At 42.5% G+C, this 27,095-nt stretch overlaps 1 protein-coding gene across 5 annotated transcripts in view; it reads left to right on the top strand.

The window, feature by feature from the left end:
* Nucleotides 1-27,095, top strand: part of TEAD1 (TEA domain transcription factor 1) — a 791,559-nt gene that overhangs the window by 415,528 nt on the left and 348,936 nt on the right. For all 5 annotated transcript variants that reach the window (XM_069623630.1, XM_069623632.1, XM_069623634.1 and 2 more), the window contains one exon: nucleotides 5,607-5,671. In XM_069623630.1, coding sequence (XP_069479731.1) covers nucleotides 5,607-5,671 — 65 coding nt within the window. The remainder of the gene's footprint in view (nucleotides 1-5,606; nucleotides 5,672-27,095) is intronic.

Here is a 27,095-nt window from a genome sequence, read left to right as displayed (position 1 = left end):
GGCCATCGCCCAAGGGATTTTTCTGGTGCCGTTTCATCTGGCAGGGATAAAAAACACCATCGCCGACTCACTCAGCAGGGAGCTGCGCTCGTGCCACGAGTGGGAACTACGGCAGGATCTGGTGGATCGCCTCTTCCGACGGTGGGGCACACCCCAGATCGACCTGTTCGCGACGGCGACGAACACCAAGTGCCGGAGGTTCGCCAGCAGGTTTCCCCAGACGAGGAGCATGGGCGATGCTTTCTCGTTCCCCTGGGAGGGCCTGTTCCTCTACGCGTTCCCTCCCTTGCCTCTGCTAATCCGGCTCGTCAACCAGCTCAAGAGGTCACGGTGCAGGATGATCCTCGTCGCACCTGCGTGGCCGAGGCAGATATGGTTCCCGGACCTTCTGGACTTGTCAGCGTCCCCGCCGATCAAGCTGCCGGCGGACGCGGATCTACTCTCCAGGGAAGGAGGCGCCATCCTCCACCACGACCCGAAGTCGCTGAACTTGCAGGCCTGGCTCCTGCAGCGCTAGAGTTTGGAGGATACGACATACCGGCCGACTGCAGAGAGGTTCTTGCAAAGGCCAGGGCGTCCTCGACTCTTAAATGCTACGGACACAAATGGAAGAGGTTCTCTGTCTGGTGCCACGCACAGAAGATTAACCCTCTACGGATTACGGCTCCCCAAGTACTGCCGTACCTGCTGACGCTGGCCAAAGCTGGTCTGGCACACGCGTCCATCAAGATTCATCTTGCTGCGATCTCCCGATACACCAGAACCACGGGGCGGACGTCCTTGTGGTCTCATCGTCTGGTGAAAGAGTTCATGAAGGGACTGTTCAGATCGTTCCCGCCGGTGAAGGCTCCGGCCCCGGCGTGGGAGCTCAACGTGGTGCTGACCAAGCTCATGGGACCTCCGTTCGAGCCTCTGCACTCGGCCCCGTTGAAGTTTCTATCGTGGAAAACAGCTTTTCTTGTGGCCATCACCTCCGCACGACGAGTGGGAGAGATCCAGGCCCTTTCCTGCAAGGCCCCGTACTTGACTTTCCACGACACGAGGGTAGTGCTCAGGACGCACCCCTCCTTCATGCCCAAGGTACCGTCGGACTTCCATCTCAACGAACCCTTGGTGTTACCTGTGTTCTTCCCGTCGCCTTCGTCGCCGGCTGAGAGGACTTTGCACTCGCTGGATGTAGCTAGAGCGCTGAAGTTCTACGTGGACCGCACGAAGGGTTTTCGGAAGACGTCACAACTCTTTGTGAACTTTGGACCTGTCAATCAGGGGAAGGCTCTCTCGAAGGCTTCCATCTCCAGATGGCTCTCCGGCTGTATCATGTGCTGTCACCGGTTGGCAAACCGACCGCTGCCTGGCCGTCCGAGAGCCCATTCCACCAGAGCGATCGCAGCTACCACGGCGTTCCTATCTGGTGTGCCCCTGCTGGACATATGCAGGGCTGCTACGTGGAGGTCGACGCACACCTTCACGAAATTCTACTGCGTCGACCGGGATTCCAGGGAGGAGTCCAGGGTCGGCCAAGCAGTGCTGCGCAACCTGTTCGCCTGAGGTGAGCCTGGTGAGGAGGTAAGATGCTTAATGTTGAGTTGATGTGATGCTTAATGTTGAGCCTTTGCCACCTCCCGTGGTTGTGCATGTGTGTACTGCTATGTATTCTTTATTCATGAGCATGTGAATCCATGCCAGACCCCATGCTGGAGAAGGAACAAGTTACTTACCTGTAACTGTTGTTCTCCAGCATGGGTCTGGCATGGATTCACATGCGAACCCTCCCGCCTACCCCTCTGCGGCTCTTCACTTGGTCATACTGCCACTTCACGTGCTTCCAAATCTGAAGATGGCTGCCAGAGGCGGTGCTTAGGTAGAGGGCAGTCATTGGCTGTGGTCAGTATGACGCAGAGACCAGTGATTGGTTATTACTACGAAAGACAGATCAGAAACGAAACTGATACTGGTTTTTTTTTTACCGAGGATTCCCAGCCTGACGACGGGGAATATTCATGAGCATGTGAATCCATGCCAGACCCATGCTGGAGAACAACAGTTACAGGTAAGTAACTTGTTCCTTAGTTCCAGCCAGTCACATTACCTGATCCAATTCTTAACTTTTAATTTGTGTTTTATTTTACCTTATCTTATTATTGTATATTGTATGTTTGTACGCTTAAGATCTCTTGTAATGCTTACTATTTGTTACGTGGTTATGTTTGTGTAAAGTTCAAATTTAGACTAAATCACAATACATTATTATTATTATAATATTTTATGAAATGATTGAGAAGAAAAGTATGCCCTTATTAGTTTAACAATAATGTTTACTTTAGAAATACAGAAGAATTTTGGTATTGTATCCAAAATGATCAGCTGATATCCCCAATATTACACACGTGAGAAATCTACTAGCAAGTGATGTCACTGGTGGAGTACATAGCTTGACATGAGGTCCTTGAATGAATGCAGTATGCATTCACAAAAGGAACTCTAATTCTGTTAAACAAAGGACGTTCTGTTGCGAGAACATTTTTCTCCGTTGTGTCCATGACCCAGATGGGCACACTAATGTTGCCAGATCCCTTCATATACTCAGATACCTGCAGCAAAGAAGCTCACACTTGCTGAAATTGATCTAGATTAGAGCTGGCGCTGTCATGTGCCTAAGCAGAATATGAGAACCTTGGATTACAATGCAGGTGTTGGGGTTTCTTGTGAAGGTGGTATAACGTCTGGGACTGCTCACTGGTGTTGAGGGTGGCTTGTGAAGTCACTCTGTTCCTAGTACTTGTTGCCCGTATCTAGCAAATACGTCACAGGGTCTTTTTGTGATCTCAGTCAAAGACAAATACATTTGCAAAGAATTACTCCCATAGCGTTGTATTATTCCTCTTGACAGCATTGGGAAACATACAATAAATATGAAGTTCCCACAATTTCTGGGCCAGTACTTCCATTGGGGATTTTGAGTTCCCTAGGGCTCCAAAAAGCATACATGTTCCTTAAATACCTCAAATCTTAACACAACCTGTACATTCATTTTCAGTCTTGTTTTACCATTGCCTACTGCCTTCATTCAAGGACCTCAAACTTCCCATCAAAGCAATACGTACACATATCACATATCTGCAGTGTGGAAACCCCTTGGAGTACCACTTCCATCATATAGAATACTTATCCCACATCATTTGACACTCCTTGGAGTACCGGAGCATCATTAACTTCCGTCTCAAACAACTCTTATCACCCATCCCTTTTTTCCTCGCTGTGCGGAGACCCCTTGGAGTGCCAAGGGATACTTATCAAAGATCTCTTTTCTACCTGCTGTGTGGAAACCCCTTGGAGTACCATGGTGCCACTTACTTCCATCCCAAACATACCGATCACACATCCTTTGTACCCACCAACAATGTTTGCTTTGTTGCAAAGCCATTCACATAGTTTGGAATGGGGGCACTTATCAACGATATTGGCCCGTGATCGGATTCTTCTGATAGTATTGCTGCACCTCCCCATTTTACTACCGTTCCTGTGCCTCCATTTCATCTTCCTCCTCTGGCATAAGGTAGCTGTATCCTGTTACTCTGCCATTCCCTCGTCTCCATGGACATTGAAAAGGACCGCTTTCTTTTCTGATGTAGCTCTCTTTTCCAGTTTCACTGAGGGCCAATTTGACATATCTTTGATATAGTGGAGAAGTCCATTCCACTCCGAGACTGTTCATAAGAAAACTATATTCAGCTCACACCAGCATGAGAGCAGCACCGAAACTTTAAATAATTATGTTCCTACCCGCAGCAATCGTGACCCTAAATGATCATTGTGGGAACCAAAATGTAACTCTGCGAAAAAGGAATATTGGAAAACCGATTAACATGGATCATATCCCAGAAAACTGTGAACGAATCAAACAAATACTATCTTGTTTTCTCTTGTTTTCTTCCAAGCACTTTCATGCCTCTCACACGCACCAGGGAGGAAGTCAATTCAGGTTACTGGTTACATTGAAAGTGGCTGCTGCAGGGAATTCTGGCTGCTGTATTGCATCAAGGCAGCCAGGAACCAGCTCTCCCCCATTACATAATGTATCAACCAAAGTTGCAGGGGTAGGGTGGGGCCATAGTTACACTATGCGATGGCGAAGAGTTGGTTCATCAATATTGCACAGGGGACTAACAGATGAACTGTGGATATATGTCAATCATCTTTAGTAGCTGAAGGACCACTGATTCCACATATTGTGCAATAACAAAAACACAAAGAGAGACACTTGTTTAGGTAAATATGTAATATATGTAAAAATACAGACATAAAAAAATTGAATGATAATTCAGAAATTGAAATTTTGAAACAAAATCTGCAAGTAAATCTACGTGTCGCTATTTGTGAACTTATATTAAGCAGCCATGCTTAATGTAATACATATTTTTATTGCCTGAATATATTTTAACTAAATATTGCTGATGTGCAATCTTGACATGTGGTACTTAGGCATTTTGATGGCATTTTGATGTTTCTCTTTAACAATGCCAGATCTTTTTTACATTGATTAATAAATGCAATATTTACATATTATCGAGGAGAAAAGCATCACTACTGCAGAGAATACTCCAGAAAACCAGGCTACCATTCTACCCACAGAATCCTGATCAGTTAAAGCCATTGTTAATTCAGCTTGCTTTAAGACCCATTCCTTCTTAACTTTGTTACCAGATATTGAAGAACAGCAACAGCGTTGTGCGTGAATATATTATTGTTTGATTGTACATATACCAGTACCATCCCAAGCATTCAATCCCAAATGTACATTCCCCCCAGAACAACAGAACTCACCCATGTCTCTGACATCCCAGCTACTGATCATTGTGTCCACCTCTCATCCATCCTCATCGTGCTTGACCCATCTACTGCTGTGACTGTTAGAATGGACCACTTGTATATGCATATAATTTGCCTTAGTTGCGCATATCACTTTAGTAAGATTCAGATTTCTACCTGAGCGCTCAGCAGGCATGATTACTGTTCCAACCCCCTTACAGGACACCATGTGCATTTGATTGGTTCTCTTAAAATAGTCCTGAACTTTGCCACCAGCAACCTCTACAAACTCCCACAATCCCCATCCACATTCTCACACTGACTCCGTGTCAGGTGGTTCTCCAACCCAAATTGCTTCATCTTTGAATTCATTCTTGTGGTCTTCAAATATATCAATAGGCTTGTAGCCCTTTCTGGCTGATTCTGCATCTTGCATCCCCCAGCCCACTTTCCATGAACCTGAGCCATTCTCGACTTCACAACCCCAGTCTGCACTTTGCTGCCCACAATCCTGTGCTCTCAGGCTCCTGGCCCCATGCCTCTGGAAATCCTTCTTCTATCACTCATCACTTCATTGATCGAATAATGTAAAGCAACCAGCAATAGGACTGCAGCACCACTGTATGTGCATGTGTAATGTGATTTATTTTAGAAGAATGCTGTTTCTTACTACACAAAGGAATGCAATTAAATTCAAATTAATACAAATGCAATAGTCCTATAGTACAGACGTTGCATAAGAATGACAGTAAAAGGTTGAAGTTTTCATTTTAGAATTGTTTATTGTATTGTTTCAGGCAGGAACGAATTAATAGCACGATACATCAAACTCAGGACAGGAAAGACGCGGACAAGGAAACAGGTAAGATCTGCTGTTGGGGACATCAAACAAGCTCAGGGATGATTAAATACAGTTGTTTGCCTCAACGCCTAGTGTGATGCAGTTCACTGACATATATTTTGCTGTCTGCTTCTTCCAAAAGTGCTTGCCATTTCACATAATCATCATCAAGAGGGCTGTCATTTTCTTATGGCACATTTTAGGATACATTTTGAAAGGTCATTAGATAAATGCTAAACCTTGTAAAAGCTAAAATGTTGTTCAGCAGTGACCATAGACCTGATTTTTTTAAAATAAACTCCATTAGTCTGTACCAAAGGCATGTTTTAAATAATATTAAAAGCAAAGACATTTGGAAAAAATAATATACCTTCAACATATTGGATATCACTTCATTGTTTGATCCAGCTACAGATAATGGGCCCCGGAAAGCTCTATTTTCTGCTCAAAGAGTTTTGGTGACATCCTATAAGTCCAAACCCAAAGGCTGAACATGTTATGGTCATGTTTCATCATCTACGCTGGTTATATAAATATGATGGGGTTTATGATTTTGGAAAGCCATGAAAATTGTTCACCATAGCCATTGTGCAAATATTTACTCATGAATTTATATGTGTGACTATCCAACTTGTTAATATGAAAAGACATATGAGACCCTGTGAAATGAGAGGCTAGCGTACTTACATTTTGTTCACGAGAAAAGCATGTATTCTGATCATGACCCGCCTCTTTGGGGTTGCACTGATATTCATTTTCTATGAGGAATCTTGGTAAATCAACAAAAATGCAGGCATTGAACCAAGTGACATACAAGTTTAGCTAAATGTTTCTTAATTGTTTTGTTGCAGTTTCGCTTAGTGCAGCGTATCTCTCAAATTGAGATATGCATGCCATGGTCATATTGTAAAAAAAATAGAGGTAGCATCTCACCTTGCACATCTATCTGGACAGGATCCAAAACAGTTGCTAGGGTTATTACATCCATTACCTTTTTAAACCTTAGAATCACATTTTTAACAGTATTTGACAGTCCTAATTTTCATAAAATATTGCGTAGTGCAGGCCTACATTAAATAGAACATCCGATTTTTTGTATTATAGATCAAGAGACATCTGTTCAACCATTAGACTATTTTCAGTGCAGATGAATGGAGAAAGTTCTTCTATGGGAAGATGAATAGATAGACAGAGGCAAGGCCCCCACACCTACTGAGGACCCCCACCAGCCATGGATACCAGCTGGGTGGTGTGGGGGTGCAGGCAGCTGCAAGGGGAAAGAGTGCCTGGCAAATGAGAGAGTGGGAAGAAAGAGAGGGCTGGCAGGGGAGAAGGGGGTGGCATGGGTCAGAAGGACATGGGCCGAAATACCAGGGCCTGGGGGAGGGTCTGTCTGGGGGGGATATAGGGGGTGGGAGGTAGGGTATTGCTTATAAGGACAGGTTTGGGGAGGAGTAGCCTTCTTTGTTGGTGGACGTGGAAGGCGAAAGCTTTACCGACCCGGCCACACCAATAGAGAAGAACAGGGGGGATTGGTGGGGAGAACATGCTATGTATATCTAATGAATTAATTGGATATTGTCTTTTAGAGGCGTCGCGGCAGAGTTACCTAGTGTATCAAAAGAGGAATGAGGGTGCTGCAAATGGCCAGAAGGGCCCAGAAGACGTCGGTGAGGGAGAGGCGGGATGATAAATCCCCCCTCCGCCCTCGCCGGGCACAAGGCTTGGGGAAGGCAAGCGGGTTAGACAATAGAAGTGGGGAAAAAAAGAAAATCACCTTGCCCTTGCAAGCAAACTCCTTGCCTTTGCAAGCAAACTGATGGTAGGGATGGCTGGCTAGTCACAAAGACTGGAACGACTCACAAGTGGAAAGCTGATGGGGGAGTGCTACAGATAACGGGGAGGGAGCCAGCCCAGGCGAAGATTGGGGTAACCAAAGAAAACTGACAGGTGCCAACCAAAGAAACGCAAAGAAAATTGGGCGATTGGGGAGGCAAGTGTTACCTTGACACGGTGCACCAAAGGGTCCCAGCCCAGCGTAGTTCCTGCGGCTGTGGGTTGTCAATACGGATCACTTGTAAGATAACTCTTGCCAAAAGAATAAACAGCTGCAGCATTGGATCATCCCAAACGGTTGTGGGTGTGAGTTATGGGGGGGGGACACCTGGGAAGGGGACGATGGGTGGATGAGGGCTGAGGGGTATTAGACAGACATGAAGGTTGGACGGAGCAGCTAAGTGCCGGGTGTCACCAGTAAGAAGGACTGGGCAGAATAGCGAGAATATTTAAAATGACCTTAAGGTGTAGGCACTCCTAGTCTGTCGCAGCCTAGCGGATAGATAGATTGCCAGCTAAATACCATGAGTGGCCAAGAGCCATCGCTTGTAGCTAATTCACTAGATCTTGAAGACTAATGTCGGGTCAATTGGGAGCCAATGCAGAGAAAACAAACATCGGGTAATGTGCTCAAATATTTGCTCACACATAATTAAGCGAGTGCCTGAGTGTTAAACAGTCTTAAAATGATCAAAGTGTAGATCTATGAAAACCCATAAATACAGCATTTGTGCCGTCCTGGTTAAAAAGCATTAAAGCGTGGACAGTGGTGTAGAAGTTAGATGGAGAAATAAAAGCATTTTTGTAACAAGGATAACTGTAAAAAGCATTACGGAGAAAGATGAGAAATAATCTATTTGAACTTTAGATTGGAGTTGAAAGTAAACCCAAGAGATTTAATTGACGACACCTGGAAGAAAAAATTCAGACGGAAGAGTGTGGCACAAGCCACTTTTGAAAATGTGATGAGAAGGGGATATAGAAGAAACAAAAAAAAATCTGTTTTCGAGAGGTTAAGTCTGAGTGATTAAGCAGAAATCCAATCCTCGATGGCACCAAAACTCTCCCGAGTTGGAGAATGTCTGCTGGAGATGACACCCTGAGATAAACGTGTGTGTCATCAGTGTACTGATGAACAAAAAGATCTAGCATGGACAGCAGGGCCCACGCAACTCCATGTAGACAGTAAACAACATGGGCATTAGGCTTGAACTTTGGGGAACCTCACCTCACAAGTCAATGGTTCCTGACGTGACCGGGAACCCTTCCCTATTTCACTCATACTGGGGATTCAGGGCATCAGAGTCTAGACTACGATTCTCCTTGGCAATCCAGAGGCATCAGTGAGTTAAATTAACATGTGAAGACACTTAGATTGAGCGCACTACAGATGATGTGGCCAGCATTTGTTAAGCTCTACAGTGAGTCCCTAGACAATAATCAAAGGAGGAGAGAGATGCTAATGTCCAGATATTTGCATATAACTCAATCGTAACATTTTCCCTTTTTCTAATCACTCTGAATCTTTCTCAGGACTCTGAGCCACTTTGGCCAGGATCAGGTGATTAAAGAGTAGAAGCTTGGATTATAATTGAAGTCTCATTGTTTCACAACCAACAACTTCACCAATGAATGACTGATTCACTGATAGCTTTCAAAACCATATATGTTTCTTTCCCACAACAGTTCCTGGGAAATGGTCATTGGTGGTCTTGGAAAGCTTACAACCAAAAATATCAGTTCTCGCAATAGTGATATAATCGTTCAAGTCCCCATCTTGTTTTTGTTTTTGCTAACATGCTATATTTTTCAATTGATTAACACTTTTTCAAATTATGCATGCCTTTTCCACTATATAAATAAAAATATACATCAAAACCACATACAATATTTAAAACGTAAAATGTGAATGTTCCTTAAACACCTAGCCAAGGGAAGAGAGGAGGATGGAAACGAGGTTAATAGAAAATCAAGGGGCAAGTAATGCATACATGGAAAAAGAAAATGGATGCCGTTAGAGGGCATGCGAACACAGGAACAGGGTAGGGGGAGGAGTCCTGTGCAAGCCTTTCAGAAATAATCCCCAGAAAACAGACTGAAATATTCCATAAAGGTCTGCTAGCCTGCTCAGTCCCCACTGCAGTCTACTTCCTCCCTAAATTGCAAATCAGCAACATGGCAAAACAGACAAAGAATAATCACATGCGTTAGGGATCGTATAAAGGAAATAAGGAGTGCATCCTTGGAAGAACCCCCTTGGTGTTCATCTCTTCAGGGAAGTGTTGGCATCCAGCCCCTCCATAGTTTCCTATGTGTGTCTTTTAAAGAAAGGCCTCAAAGTCGCATGGCTCCATCAACAAGAGACACTTGCCATACTATATTTAAAGTGTAGCTAGGAATCACACTGAAGCCATCACTTTGTACTGTCTCAGGTGTTTTTGAAAATCCAGCATTTTCTGCCTCTTTGCAATTGAGGAGACATTTTGAGCTGGGAAAGTGAGAATCCTCCCCCCTTTCCAACTTGTATGATGTCAACTACACCGCTTTCTTCAACAGTTTCTCTATCACATTAGGTTTCCTGAGGACTATCACTACAGTTTGCCTAAAATATTTCCTCTGTTGGACCAGAAGTGCAAAATCGAAGGGGGAAAACACTTCTGAAGTTGAATGGTTCACCTTTATCTTGACACACCACTGTCATCACTAGAAGAGGTTGCAGGGACAAATGTAAGGCATGAGTGTATCCTTGTGATGACTAAATACAGTACAGCCAATAAGCTGATCAGGGGCCATCCTTGGCTGAATGGAAGAGTCAGGTCTTCAGATTTGTATAACCGACAAGAAGATCGGATTTCAGGTAGGACTTGACCAGCAGGGATCGTAACGATTAGCATGACTTCATAATGTGATTTTGCGCAACCTACTTTAGGTGAATAGTTCTAAGTCCATACATTTAATTTTTTCCGTCCTTTTCTTTTCTTGGCCCTCCCTATCCATCTTGATATCACATCCTGAACATACGGCAGTATCCAATACCCATAAAGCAATGTGGACAGGATGTTACATCCCCCAGCAGAGCTTAACAAATGAAAGCATTCTCATTTACACATTCAGTTGTCCAGTCAAATGTTAAGCTCTTTTTATGGCATACTAAGATCACCTAGGAAGAGGAGACACCACAAGTAATATTGGAGCGAGTGTATCAACATCACTTGCTTTACCACCAACAATTGAAAGATCTGATATGATGTCAGACACATCTCTTGAAATGAACATACCACAACCAATGCATTTCTTAAAAGATTAGATTAATTTCATGTGATTACTTTTTGTTGCCATTTAGCTGTAATCTTAGAACTTTTTATGTTGGTCACAGTCAGTGATTGTACATCCCATTACTTATGTTAGAGTGAGTGATTGTCCATCAAGTAGAGTAAGAGCCGTGTGAGTTTTGGGTTGCTGTATTAGGACCTGGTCACTCATTCTAAAAAAAGACCTTCCTGATGCAGCAGCTGTGGAGGGCATGATGTATCTTGTCTAGATCAGTGATCACAGATGCAGTAGCAGTAGAGGGCATGATCTGTATCTCGGGATATCTTGAACACTCATTAATTACAGCTAGGATGCAGTGATCACTGTGCAATGGGCAGGAATACCTACTGCCCCTTCATCCCAAATGTTCTACATTTGTGGCCGGTGCTGTGGTTCCATTGTCTGTTTTTGGTGATAAATTGGAAGACTACCGATTCTTCAGTGTATCTTGTACTGTTCTTTTAGGAATCGAGAACCAAAAATGTTGTCTGATCTTTTTGTAGAAATAATTGCTCTATGACCTGTATCTGCAAGATCAACCAGCCTTTGTATTAAAACTGTACCACTACTCTGTTGTCATGCCCTCACTGGAAATTGAAAGTCAATTTTGAATTTACCAAAACATTTTCAAATCTTCTGCATTAACCCCAACTACAGTTCAAATATGGTCATCAGTGTGATGCCACTGTTCTGGAATTAATGAGGTCCATTACCAACAACAAAGTAAGATCAGCGCGAGACACCTGAATGAGATCATCCTAACAAAATATAACAGGTTTATCATTTTGCACAGTATAATTAATGCATTGTGATGAGTCTAGTAACCTCGTCACTGATTCTCTGAAGGGAAGCTTCTCCTACTTGGCCAGGGAAAGGCACAAGCTACCTGACACTGACCCTGGGGGTGGCTGTCCGCGGGAGGATCATGTAGGGGAAGACAAACTCCAGAGGGACAAGAAAATACTAGACCGAAGTAATCTTGCAGTCATCATTTTTAATCACACACATGTGCCCATACAACATACCTACATGACATATTGTGATGTAGATGAAGAAGCTCCATATATTCCCAGTCAGTCACCTTATCCGTTTCCCCCCTCCTTTTTAGTACTGAGACAAGGTAGATGGATTGAGTAATGAAGATGATCAGAAGTGGTAAGCCAATGCTGCAGTCCAGTCTATGGAAATTGCTAAACGATGTTGGGAAGTTTAAAACTGCCACATCTGACAGATTTACAAGAGAGAGGCAAAGACGGCATTTGATGGTAACTTGTTTCTGACGCCGGTCAGAACGCTGGAGGCAAACATGCCGTTTGAGCATGGAGACTGGGCCAAACGGCGCGCAAAGAAATTGGATAAAAGGAAGCTCACCACTCGAGAGCCTGAGGAAGCGGGAGCTATATGCAGCAGAAGAAAGCAAAATGAGATCCTGCCAACTAACGGGACGGACACTGGGTCAGTAAAAACAAAGTGGATGGAGGAGAGACATGAGGGACGCTGAAGCCGTCAGGTAAGCCCAGAGAAAGCAAATGGGTTACCAGAGCATCTGGAAGTGTATGCAGTGTCATAGAAACAGTGCAAGAGAGGCAAAGAGAATTATTTAAGGAATTGGAATATTTGGAAACAATATTGAAAATGGTTCGGCAACACGATACTTCTAAAGAGAAGTTAATGTATATACGAACAGTATTGGAAAAGGGACAGGATCCCAATGTTTGAAACAAAGAGTGGAAACTGAATATGACCAAATATAATATTGTGACTAAAAAGAAAGCGTGATTGGAGAAAGGAGAAGCCCTGGCAGGTTAGTAAACCAGTCACACAGTGAGTTTGTGACTCACACCCATGAGTGAAAGACAAAGAGACTTCCAAACTTGAAAGATATGATAGTGTACTTTAACATCCTGGCCGTAGAGTAAACCAGGAGTTAGAAGAGATGTGAACTTGAAAGATGGGAAAGTGTAATTTAACATCCTGACAGAGTAAACCAGGAGTAAGAAGAGAAGTGAACTTGGAAGATATGAAAGTGTAAGGAGACATCCTGGCAGGAGAGCAAATCAGGAGTAAGAAGCAAAGTGAATGTGGAATGATGAAACTGCGAGAAACAAGTATAAAGGGAGGAATCATACCCCTTATTGGGAGACTGATGAGAAAGTTACAAATATCCTGGCAGGAGAGTACACCCAGGATTTAAAAAAACAGAACCGCTGATGGAAAAGGGAAGACTAGTAGCCGGTTGAAACTAAAGGAACCACAATGTGAGACGATGAACAATAACAGAATCACCTGTATGAAGGAAACTCATGGGAATATTCATACCCCTTAAATGTTGTGAACAATAAGAGTAAAGTACTGAACAGTGAAGAGAAGAGGAGCTAAGGAAAAGGGGATCTTTTCCTTTGCGAAAGTGTACAATCCTAAACACTGGAAGAAGCTCAAGGGAGAGGCCATTTCTGCTGAACTTATAAAGCAAAGCCTTGGAAGGGAAGAATGATCCCTCTTGAACTAGTGTGAACTGTGACTAAGTAACTTGGTAATTACCAGAAGAAATCTTAGGGAAGGGAGACCCCTTTTCCTGGTGGAACTTTATTTATTTTCTAGACTTTAGTTCTTTATTTTTTGGAACTCGGAAGGAAAGCTACCGATACATAGTTTATAGAAATCTCCTTGGGCACATTATACTGTGTTTATAGTGCAACGGTCAGTTTAGGGTTTGGACACAAGACATAGGGCAATGCTTTTGTTAACATCCTGACACAGACGTTCCTTAGTTTTGTTGAGGCATGTAAACCCCTCTTAGACTTAGGGATAGACAGGTTTCCCCCTAACCTGCTTATTATTGTGAAAATAAAACTGTATAATCAACACTGAACATGCCAGTGTGTCCAGGTTTTACTCTTGATCCCTTACAGCATTCTTTGGCTATACCTGGCTATCAACGAGCCACTGGAATTGAAAGGTATGACAAGACAAGAAGTCATCAGGAAATGTGGCCATAGAACTTTAGAGCGGGTTGATTAAATTGCCATTTATTTTTATCATGGGTCAACTGTGCTTCCAGGCCATGCATACACTTCACAGTATGCTGTTGTGAACAATTTGAGTCTTTCAAACACCAGCATGTCATCGCTTTAGTTAATACTGCTAGAAATATGATCCATGGCCTTGTGAATTTTCTCTTGAAAAACGTCTTCTGCAGAAGAAACTCCAAAATGTAGGTGCTTATACCTGTAAAAACCCCTAGTACTTTGCAAAGGATTTAATGTATCAAGATTCCTGTGGCAATTCCAACTGATGATATTTGTTGTTAAGGTCTAATTTCGAAAATACTGTGTCCCCGTTGTAGAGAGGTATCATGCCACTTTTTTGGGATACATCTCTTTCTAATAGCATATCCCAATTAGGCTGCCTTATAGCTACATAGATAAAATTGCCTTGTCTATTGTCATTCTTGGGTAGAGGAGCTATCATGGATACCCAAGGACTCAGTCCAGACTGGTGCTTGTAGCTCGGCTTCCACCTGATATTATTCATGTGTAGGTATCCTTCTGTAGTCTTGTGACACAGTCGTCGTCATTGTGAAGTCTCTGTTGATGTCCTCTCACTTAACTTCCCAGTGCTTTTGCGCAGTGATGGGAATAGTTGCTGCATGAATGCAATATTATCGCCTTATCATCTGCTCATTTTTTGACAAAGAATGTTTATCAAGCTCAAAGACATAGCAGATTTGAAGCTCAGGATGATTACACTTTTTGCTTCAGCATCTAAGCTGAATATGTACAGAGTGCCTTCATGGTCTTTCGATCGTCAATTGTTTGAGGGGCTACCTCTACTGTGTCCAGCTATGACAATTACCCCTGTTTACTGTAGCAAGCTCTATCCTGTAAAGGAATTTTCCAATCTGTGGATAGTCTTCCTCTCCCATTACATTCATACGGGAATTCTTATGAATAAAGACCTCCACCAAATGTCCTTTTACTTAGAAAAGCAAGGTGGGACCATCCGGTTTTAGTGGCTTTATCCACAATGACACCATTCTTGCACTCCATGCTGCAATGCATCTGAATATTCACTTAGTCTGTGGACTATGTCAGGTTGTGGACTTGAGGGTACGGCTCCTCTGTAGCTGCTGCTTCCATGTCTGCTGATGATTTAGCATGTGGCATGGCTAGAGTGCCCTCTAGAGACACAAGTATTTTAAGTAACTTTCTGCAAAGTATAGAGTGTTTGTAGCCTGATATATCTTGAGATTCCAAGAATTCATGATGTGTATCGAGATGTCAATAACAGTGTTTTATTTTTGCTCACAGTCACATAACAAAATTGTCTATGGTTTCACGTTAAATGAAATATATGACGTTTGTAATCATTATTCTTGGGTCGAAGTTTGTGTTTGAGACCTTCAGATATATCCATTTTATATTCTGGAAATTAAAAAATAATGTTTCGTACTTCAACACCCACTGAGGGCTTCAACAGAGCTCTTTTTCCCTTTTCTTCTACTAGACCCGTGGCTTCAATGATTGCATCAAAATGACGCCTCTGCCTTCCCCTGCGAGGGCCAATGTTGCTAGATTTGGAGATCCCAAAATGCAGATATTATTGGAAAGATGATGAATAGAGAGTGCTGTCTATAGATATGGACTAGGCCATTACGGATGCAGATCTGTCCGAATCGGAAGAGGGACATTTAGAAGATAAGTAAGAAAAACACCAGAACTGCAGGAGAAACTGCTAGCATACATAGGGTCATAGAAAATGTGTAGCTGAATGGTGCAGCATCGTGGCACAGGCAGGCTAATGGAGGAACGGCTGAATATACCCATATGATGATATCTGTTGTGGTAAATCTGTTCATGATGTTAGAAATACGCCGGAGACACATTCATGTGTCATAAATGAATGACAAACAGCCTTGTTGTTGAATGTGTAGTAGCTGCAAGACTCACACAGCAGTCTCAGTAAATGTCCTGCTCACCAGCTACTCAGGGCATCATTTGCCATTGCTTGTTATCGTGAAAGGTGTACACATTAAGACACCTCTGCAGCACATTAGGAACAATTATTACAGGGAAAGCAGAAGCACCCAGCAGTGCCAGGACTCAACGCAGAAACACCACACTGGCAGCGGATGGCAGGAGAGTACTGCACTGGTAGCAGATGACATTGCAACATTGAAGCAGCACTACTGGGGAAGGGGAGGAAGCAGCCTGCAACGGGACCAAGCGAGAAGTGGTCCCGCTCGTCGCCAAGGGTAACGATTAACATGACTTCATAAAGTGACGCACAGTCAGACGAGTTTGGGTAACCTTCTTTATTAGCTGGCTTGCTAGAAGTGCAGACCTTTTACTCCCCCCAACCTTTCCTGTTCCTCCCTATCACCCTTTTTGTGATTGGACCAGCATCCAATATCCATGCAAGAATATGGATAGGATGTTAGCAGGAGTTAAGTGAGAAAGAGGCTTGAACAGAAGGACCACCCACCTGTATGCCAAAGGTGAAATCGAGGGATTTCGACATAGCCAGCGTAGATAGAATGAAGTGCTCTGGTTGGGGCACAGATTTGAATCTTGTCAGCAAGAAATGCTGGGTGAAAGATGGATATTGCTTGTGATGCTCATAGGATACCTGATATTTCACCATCTTCAAAGTTCCAACTAAACTAAGACATCAGACTGTCATGCAGTTTTCTTAAGCTTCCCTAAAACAGTCTAGTGAGGCATTGCATGACTTCATTGTAGAGTTCTTATCTTGCCATAAAAGAAAGATAGCACAGAGTGCTTTAGGGAAAACAATGGAAAGTAGACAAGCATTTCGAAAATATAGAAAAGTTTGAATCAGCTGCAAATTCATATTCAACTTGTACCAAAATAAATAAATTAAAGAACCTTCCAACAGAGCAAAAGCAGTGTTAGGTGTACTTCCAAACTCCTCTTCGAACCAAGACTGTCTGCCTGGCAGCAACCTTTGTTAATCACTATGCTACTCAGCATTGATGCTTATTTGTAATTGCTATCTTTTATGCTTAAAGTATTTCTTGGTCGAATGATGTGACCACCTTCCAAATGCACTTCCAATTTTCAATGTGACCTCATCCCTTTAAAAGTCTGATAGATCCAGAGAGAATGCAAAAAAGAACAATGTACTAATCTAATGCCTTAGCATCTCTTGGACCTCAAAATCGGGTAGGTGGTCAGTGCCTTTCCACCCCTTCTTGGCTTTGGGCCAGAGGAAAGGCACTTGCCTTCTACTATGGAACACACCTTGTAAAACTGATAGTTTAAGAGCTTCCCAGAAACATAAGCCAGTAGCTTGCTAATACCTCATACCACGAACTGTACGCATGTGTTACAGCAGTGTCTAACTTGCCAGGAAAGATCATTTGACAGATATTTAATACACATAAACATAGAATACATGTATGTTAGATGTATTGAGGTGTTCCACTGCTCTAGTATATATATATATGAGCAAATCAGTAGAGATGTCTGTGAGAATCTCAGATGTGTTCCTTTTTCCTTGTACCTAATTCACAAAGCCTAACACTGGAGCCAATGTGGAGATGCCCAGATCATCTCGGGGATGCCCATGAGCCAATCTGAAGATTTGCTTATGTTTTAAGTTTTGTGAATCAGATGTAATGTAGCAGGTGAAAGTCAGAGATGCTCGCAGTCCTTTTTGCAATTGCTCCTGAGAAAATCCTTATGAATCAGACCAAAAAATGTGCAGTTTTCTGTTATAACTTCCAAACTAATTTAACATTCATCGCCAGTTTCCCCAACAACTTCACACGAACATTGCAGATATTATTATAATAGTTACCACTTTACAAACCAAAGGCGCTTAGCACCAGCATACTCTAGATTGTCTTCACATGTTGACAAACTGCATTCTATTCACCGACAGCCCTTGCTGAGATTGAAAGCATGGAATATGCGTCTATTGCATAAAGCAGGAACGATTAGGCAGTCATACGTTTGGAGGGAAACGGAAAATGTATAGATTTTGGCAAACAGTGGAACATCATTTCATGCTGCATTAAATATCGAAACAAGCCTACATTATTATTTTCAATACGTGTTTAACTGCAGAAGGGAGAGCACAAACAATGTTCGACTTGGAACATCTAAGGTGGATTTTTAAAAAGTGAAGGCAAATCTTTAAGAGATGTATGGAAAAAAATGATACAGCTGTAAATTAGATGCCACATGATGAATAGATGCAATTGATACTAATTTAGAAAGCTATGACAGCAATCATACATCGTTATTTGTGTGTATGATAACTATTTTGAGGGTATTAACCATAGATAGGAGGAAAAAGTACGAATCCATGCATATTGTTTCGCTATCTTTGTTTTGTACACAAATAAATGTACGTACATTCTCAGTTGTCCCTACTTTAGAATATCCACATGCTGCAAAACAAATAGGAAACATTGAGCTACTGTCTGCTTACTTGGGTGTATTTAAGATATATCACAGATAGGAACGCCACATGGTGGCTGTATTTAGTATCAGTGCTTCATTTGAAATGTATGCAAACTCTGGGTCTTTTCGTGTCACTGGGCCGCATTACGAGTATGCCGGTCCGGTAACAATGGTGCCGGTAGGCTACTGGCACTGTTGTTACCGGACCGGCATATTCCGAGTTCTGTGATCAGGTGCCTTTCCGCCCGCCAGGTCTGACCTGACCTCAATGGGACTCGAATGGGAATGGGGAGTAATTTTTTCTAGCAATGGGAATTACCGGGACCGCCGGGGCTATAATGCCCCGGTAAGTCCCCAGTGCCAGGCGCCGGAAAAAAAAGACTCAGGCAGCAGCCGTGCCGTTTTTACGAGCGCGGCTACTGTCAGAGTCATAATAAGGCCCAGTGAACTAGTATGTTTGTTATATTGTATTTACATATGTGCCATGATGATACATCAAGGATGATTTGCTACAGAAGTATATCTATTGCATATCGAAGGTTACAATTTAAAGTACTGTTCCTGGAGGGGATTGCGTGAAGAATTCAGAGGTCAAGTCAAGTAGGAGTTTATGGTGATGATTGCAAGTGAATCGCTCATTGAGGATCTTTTCTCACCTTTATTACTAGGTGTCACCAATTTACACCAGATTTCCCCAGAACAAGTCTATTCTACATACGGTTCTGTTTGTGAAACAAATCTGATTTTGCTTGCTCATTTTCGAATAATATGTTCTTCAGTGCCTTTCAGTGTTAATACATAGTGCTTGCATACAGCGGCCACTTTTCACATTGTCTGTTCCGCCCCGCAGTGCTCCCTTGTTCACAATGTCAGGGACGTATTTACAGATGGACTCAGGAAAAACAGAAACTATACAATCTACAAAATTCACAAAGCAAAATGAATTAATTTACCTACATGCAAGATGTCTCAGGTCAAGCATGTGCAGGTCACCCAGCCATTTCTTGCTTTGTATTCTGCTAATGTAGACGTTACTATTTCTGTTGCCGTCCATTTGCTTCTCCCATTATGATGATGCAATGGGTAAAAACAAGGATTGCATTAGCCACCCAACCCGCTGGACTCCCAAAAAATCACAATAAGATTCATAATTGCTCTGCCATTCTGCGGAAACAGAGTGATGGATCTTTTTGGTATAAGATTCGGAAATCTTAATTATTGCTGCCATTCTGCCTTTCTCGCTGCTGACTCCACACTAAAAACATTTAAAAACCTTATATCAAACATTGTCAAAGCCAACAGTTTTGGCTTTTGTGTAGTATCGAGATAGGCATTTGCCCGGTACTGTTATAATGGTGGTACCTGGTTATAAAATGGCAATCCAATACATATACAAAAGTCAAAACTGTTGCCTTTGCTAATCTTTCTCTGTAGTGGGAAATCAATTGAAGGAACAAATGTTAGGTCACACAAATTATATCAGCCAAAACGTGCTTCAACACAGCCCAAAATCAGGCTAACTGCACACATTTGTTTTTCCCCAAAGGTGGATATTTCGTCTAGCCCAATTGTGCACAGCACTTTTATTTAAGCCAGTCAAGTTCACTGTATCCCCCTCTTGCAAGCATGCGACACAATCAAAAGTTTTATATTCGGCGCACACTGATCACTCTAGGGCATAACCCATTTAGGGGCATATTACTCATATTGTTATGGTTTGTGATATTTCTGTAGCTACCAACTACAATGTCGTGGCCTTAAAGCACTTTGTATTACCTAGCACCTCAGCAGACTATAGATTGAACATACATGAAAACAGTGCATTTTATTGCATGACACATTGATTACAGGCAAAGGACAATTTATGGCAGATAACCAGGAGGAAACTACACTATAGAACATCTCAACGTCCTTAAAATCACAAGACATTATGGGCCTCATTACGACCTCGGCGGTAGCATGGCTGCTGCCGAAATCGCGTCCGGGTCCTCAGAATGAGGAATTACCAGACCATTCCGAGTTTGGAAGGCCCAGTAATTCCTCCCTCCAAGGACCCGGACCCGGTCAGTCCCCATTCCCATTTCAGCCCCCATAGGGCTGAATGGGAGAGGGAGCAAACAACTGGCCATTACGAGTTGGCCCGTTGTTTGCTCCCTCTTCCTCTCGCGGGACCCGGTAAGCATGCCTGGTTTGACCAGGCGTTGCTTCCTGGGTCCCCCGAGGGGACCTCGTAATGAGACGGTACGGGGTAAACGGCGCCGGCACCTTTTACAGCGCCGTTTTCCACGTACCACCAGGGTCGTAATGAGGCCCTATATGTTTACAGGAAATTTGCCTCTCAATTCTGCCATGTGTGGAAGGTTTTGAAACTGCAATGAACCCAGCCATCAAACAACCGAAGAGTCGCCCCATGTCGGGTTTAATAAACCTGGTTAGAACAGAAAGTGGTCTTAGAATACTGAAAACTACCAACCACTCACCGTACATACAACTGACCAGCATCGAATCTCCACAGTGAATCGAGGGAGAGAAATGGAAAATCTACATCATTTATGTATACTGGCAGCATCAAGTTACAGATGAGTGGATTTTTCTTGACGAGACTTGTGACTTGATTGATACCATCAGGGCCAACGAGCCAAATCCCAGCATTATTCTCTGTGGGGATTGAAACATGGAGTGTATCACGCTGCAATCAAATAAACAGAGGAAAGACAGGAAAATTAAGCCCTCTAATGTCGTCAAAATAGCATGGATGGATGAGATGGATGCCAGAGCAATGTCACTGTTGAATGGAAACATCATGGGTGACTTGCCGTCCCAGGCCACATGGAAAAGAGGCCCTGTAAGGTCAATTCTGGACTTCTTCTATGCCTCTGAACAACTCGCAGGAAAAATCCTTAGTGTGATCAACATGTTGCAAAGTGACCATAACCTACAAAAAATTACATTTCCAGGAGTAAAAAATAATGCAGAGGCAACATGAAGACATCCCGTGAATGTAGAACCAGGAAGAAATAGATTGAGGGTGGATAGCACCAAAATCATCAACATGACGAAGGCTCTAAATGATAAAGCAAACATCGAAGGGGAGGATAAAATGGATTATTGCGCTCTTCTACAACATTACCACCGAAAGGAGCAATGGCATGAAAAAGTCGAGATTCAAAAAACAACATGCATATGACCCTGACATAGTAATAAAAAAGCAAGAGCTATGCAAAAACATTAGAGCCATCATGAAAACTGAGAACATAAACTGATCTAAAGACATAAAGAAAATAAAAATGCGATACAAGAACTGGCTATGCTCGCATAAAATCATTGTAGAACAGTGAGGTGCTGACAGAATGCTGAGAAACATGGCACAGAAGAACTCAAGAGAATTCTGGGCAATTATTAACAAAATAGAAGATCCCCAACACGCGGGCCAATGCAACATGGTCACAGAAGCACAATGGGGTGACCATTATACATGCTTGTTTAAAAAGCAAGAGCAAGTTGAAGCCCCTCATCTTCATCGTCAAAAGGCCTGGGACATTAACATCACCAGAGACGACATTTTGGAAAATATCAGGTGAATCAGTGCATTTCGGCTCCTGGTCCAGACAGATTAACAAACCAAATGCTGAAGCAAAATCCCCAAAAGTGGGTAGACTTCTGTGATAACCTGTTTAAGAGTATACTAAAAGAGCACAGAATAACGAAATCATGGAAGGGTGCAATCATTGTACCAATATTTAAAAAAAAAAGGGAGTAAAATCTGACCCCAAAAACTATCGGCCAATAGCACTCTCGGATGTGGAAGGTAAGATTTTCGTCACCCAATTGCTAAGTCATCTAACACACTGGATAAAACTAACTGGAGCCATGGATGGGCGCCAAACGTGCTTTGTCAAAGGCGTAGGATGTGGGCTAAACTTATTGTTGCTCAATCTGCTCAAAATGGAAGCAATTAAGAAGGGTACACAAATCTACCTTGCTTTTGTAGACCTGGCTCATGCCTTTGATAGTGTTGATAGAGAACTGCTATGGACAAAGCTTGAGAATTGGAAATGTCTTGTAAATTTACTTACGGCAATTAAAGAACTATAATCCGACACTAAAATTAAAATCTGTTTAGACCAGAAATGCTCTATATTAACCACAATAAAAACATCTTGAGGCGTGAAGCAGGGCTGCCCTTTAGGCTCAACTCTGTTTAACATGTTTATAGCAGATGTAGGTAGCTCCATGGAAGAGGTGAAGGCAGGGGCGTTGCTAGGGGGGGCTAAGGGGGCTATAGCCCCTGATCATTTGGTTGTAGCCCCAGATAGAATCTCAGGAGCTACAGCCAAAAGAATAGCTAGCCCCCAGTCCCGACAGTTCTGACATCAGCTTAGCCCCAGCTCTTTTCCAGACCAAGCAACTCCCCTGGGTGAAGGCCTTTGCCCTGAAAAGAAATGGAATCTATCTGAGCTACATGCGATACTCAGATGACATTGTTCTATTGGCTATAACTCCGATTGGGCAGCAGCGCAAATTATCAGCCCTAAAAACATATACTGACCATAATGGCTTAGTGATAAATGTCGCTAAAACAGAGATACTCGTACTAAAAAATCTTAAAGGACCCCAAGAAAAGAACAAAAAAAATGTCCAATGGAGACTGGGGCAGGAAACAGTAAAATTTGTAACCCAGGCCCAATATTTGGGAGTCCTAATCAATTCGCACATTAATGACAAGCCAATGGTTAAAAATATCAAAATTAACTACAAACTATTGGCCGTGCAAGGCACAATGATAAATAGAAAGTTTGGCAAATTTGCATTGAAACCTGGCATCGACTTCTATAAAGCCAAAGTGGTACCGGCTTTAATCCATGGTGCAGAAGCGATGTTTGGGTGCTCCCACTTGACATGGTCCACGTGCGAACATTTATATTAGAATTTCTTTTTACGTCTACCAAAAGGGACACCGACAGCCTGCATCCGATATGAGTTAGGTCTCACTCCAATCAATGCAAGGGTCACTTGAAACACGTTATCATTGTTCAGAAAAGTGATCGGTGCAGATAATCTGGCGCAGTGTAAGATTTTGAATACTCCTTCAGTTGAGAAAAGTGAGACAATACTGGACGAATGGAGGCAGCACTGTGAAACAATCCTTATGCAACTCAATACCAACAAAGATGACCTGTTGCACAATCCGAATGCAGTAAAGAAGAAACTGTGGGAGCAGGATTGGACTGAAACAATAGATCAGTGAGCACTACACAGATGCATGATGCATAATGCTCCTGAAACTAGGGTTCTGAACAAGCTGCCCAAATACTTGGAAAGATTTCCTTGTAACCGCGTGAGAACATTTTTTTTGAAGTTTCGTCTAAACCTATTCCAAACGAAGGAGATATAGAATTTGAGAAGAGGAAGTGCTGAAGCGGTTTCCAGGTGTAGATTCTGCGCAGTTGCTGAAGAAACGTTGAAGCACCTTGTGCTATTTTGTACAGAACTTAAAGCATTGCGAACAAAACATCTAGGGTTTGAAATTGCTAAAAGACCATTCCTAAGTGGGGAGGACTGGTGGATAGTGATGGCTGAAGGAACAGATAACAAGTTGACATTTGCTTTAACATTCTACCTGGAACAATTGAATAAGAGACTAATTAACTAAGATAAAGCAGCAGGTTGTATTATGCAAATCGGGATAAGACATTGAACAGAGCATGCTCAGGTTATGCCTCGTCGTTTACTGGGGCGATTGTAGAAGCAATTAAGTTGATTGTTTTTTTATTTATTTTGTAATTTTTTAAATAATGTTATATTACTGGTCTCATGTGTTCAGTGCTGTATGCTCTTTAGTTTGCTATGTCAGTGAACATGTGACAGATGGACCAAATTTAGCTTAGGGTCCAGCCATCTAATTTGGGATGTTGCACTGAAAGTCAAGCGAGCATTGAGCATTCAAGTCTATCAATTCCTAGAGCATCTGTTTACAGTGGAAGGCTCTGCAATAATTGTACATGCAAGTCACCTGCCTAATGCATGGCACATGACATACACCTTATGTTCACATTTAGTAAACATTACATGCCAAATGGTACACTGCTTGCATGCTTGTCAGGCCTGGCCTTACAGTTGCATGAAAACTCCCTTTTAAACTGTGAGACATGTCACATTCCCAAGGAACAATGAAAACCATCTGTGGAACTCAGAAAACATGTTAATTACTGCCGCCGTGTTGCACACGCAATCGGCAGACAGCAGTCCAATAATTGCAGAGTGAGAGTGCAAGACCCTAATCTTAACATAAGCAAGAAGCAGCAAAACACATTGCAGGAGAACGACTCTACATGAGTAGATGACTCTGCAATACTTTACATGCACATTTGCAAGACATTACATGTCAGATGCCCATTGCTCCCAGTGCATACGTGTTTCATCTGCACTAGGAGCCTATACAAAACATCTAGTATATATGACATGTACATTTGGCAAAGGTTGCAGATGGAACATTATGGGCCTGATTCATGGAAATGTTTTATAATGGCGCAATCCCATAGGAATATGTTCTGTGAATCAGGCCCTAAATGTATTAGTGCCCATGCAATACTTACAGTGGGTGCGTAAATGATGTAACAGTTGAGCAGATGAGGTTATTTGATTGGATTATGCAATATGTAAGATAATGAAATACCTTGAATTGTGCCAAGCAGTGGCATGGAGGTTCTGATATCATGCATTCAGATTCGGTCTGCAGACCAGGCCTTCGGTTCTGGTGGAGAAGGCATGATCACTCAGTGCTCTCCAGTGCAAAGAGAAAGGGGTTGATCATGTTCTAAAACCAAAACAATACATGGAACCGGGTCGAATTTCTTTGCCATAAATATATGCCACCAGTGTTTTACATGCTAGTAAAAGGCACATATTTTATATGCACGCAACTAACCTACAGTTCCCAGAATGCACTGTGGTGTTAGGTAAAAAGCAAGGAATGACTCGAGGGGGCCCTCTTTTTAGCTGTGATTGTCAAATGCCAAGTATTATCTTTCTACAAAATGAGGTGGTTAATTGCATCAAAATACCTACACATTTTGAACTCTGTAAAGATTAGGAAAAGAAACAGTGAAATCTGTACATGTGTCACTGTTCAATTAAGATCAAAGCCTTCGACATGACGCCTGTTTGAACAAAGCAATCACATAGATGTACTCCGGAGCCACAGGCAGTGATACGTGTTGATGATGACTATTTCGCAAGCAGTTTACACTGATGTTCATAAGGGGCTGCATCTGTCTTTGAATGAACTCTGTATGTATTTTCGTATTTTTATAAATGTAAACACTGAATTCTCAGTGAAAGAGGAAGGAATAGCCTCTGTAGCTACATTACATTTTTGCTAGCGATGGAAAACTGAAAGTCATGCAGTGAGATATGCAGAGCAAATGGCACCAGTATTTGGACAATGAAATGTATGTGATGAGAGATAACATCAGCACGGGTTCCACAGCAGCCCAAGAATGGTCAGTAATGTACAATTAAACAGTAGCAAGCCGCATGTTCCATTACATGAGCTTTGCACATGTTTAAGTTTAAACTAGGTATAGGAAGACATTGATTAAAGATCACATGTTTGAAAGCTCATTTGGTTAAGACATTTTTTATGCCGTTATCTTTCAAAAGAGTGTTTTAAAATAACAATGGCAGTGCCATAACATCGCATAGGTTTTTGCTATTCCACGACAGAGCTAGTTTAAAGATATCCCAGAATTGATGTGGAGAGGTGGGTTGTTGGTGGGAATTGCCATAAGGATTGATGTGGCAATTGGCATGCTGTGGGTGGCCAAAAAGAAAGACAGACAACAGGAATAGACTGTATCCCCCTCAACACATCCCAATATGTCCAAAGGCCATACCACTGTCCTCCTTTTGGCAGCAAAGGCTCTAGCCAGCATATCACAGTGTAAATGGAAACCTAAACATAAAAAGCGAGGCAATGAGCCCTGTATACTGCATACTGTGCTAGATGCAGTGCCATTGTCACTTTGTGACAGAGTGCATTGCGATGAATGGGATCTGTTCTATCCTTCTCCTCGCTTCATCTTCATGACGTTTGGTTGTGAAGCAGCGAGATCGTTCCCCTTCAGGAGCAAGAAACCAGCGCAGGAGCAGGGTTCAACTCCCACCAACCTCTTTTGGAATTGTCCTTTTTAAAGATGTATATTAGTGGTTTTGTTTTGATGTCTTGTCATAATAGAATACAAAAAACAATACAAAATGTTAAGTAATGTACACTTGGAACAGCAGTTACTATTGTGGTTGGCCGAGCAGTTCTGTGCACTCGTTTTCTGGTTGAAAATAGTCTCTCTATGTGCCAAGATGCCCAGAGATGGTTTGAAATAATCCCTACAGTTATCAAATAGCACAGTTTCAGAACTTCTTGACAACCAATGTTGTTTTTGGTTTTTGGCTAAACATTACAATGTGGTTTCTTAGTGTGGCATCTTTATGGAATTGTGCGCTATGGTTTGGCCCACGTTTTACATTTCTTATTCTTCTAACAGTACCTTTGAATTTGTGGTTTTAGTGGCTGTGGGATGAGAAATCAACACTCATACAGAGATTGTTAACGTCCTACAGAGTGCTTATTACCACCTCTGGCCATTTGCAAGGTGTCTTCACCCTGCACCCTGCAGTTCCTTGTCAACACTGTTGAAGGAGAGGTCAGCAAAGGGAAGGCAGGTTGAGCATGAGTTGAACAACAGGTTTATTGGAGGGGGTAGAGTGCGGGTTTATCGAGAAGGGTACTATAGATTGTTTCTGTTGTGTTTTATGTTGGATGCAGTACATATCAAAGCAGTGTGCTCTAGGCATTAAATATGTTCGTT

Source organism: Ambystoma mexicanum, chromosome 11 (assembly GCF_040938575.1).
Source record: "Ambystoma mexicanum isolate Mex_15411 chromosome 11, UKY_AmexF1_1, whole genome shotgun sequence".
NCBI lineage: Eukaryota > Metazoa > Chordata > Amphibia > Caudata > Ambystomatidae > Ambystoma > Ambystoma mexicanum.
This window is presented reverse-complemented; position numbering and strand designations above follow the sequence as displayed.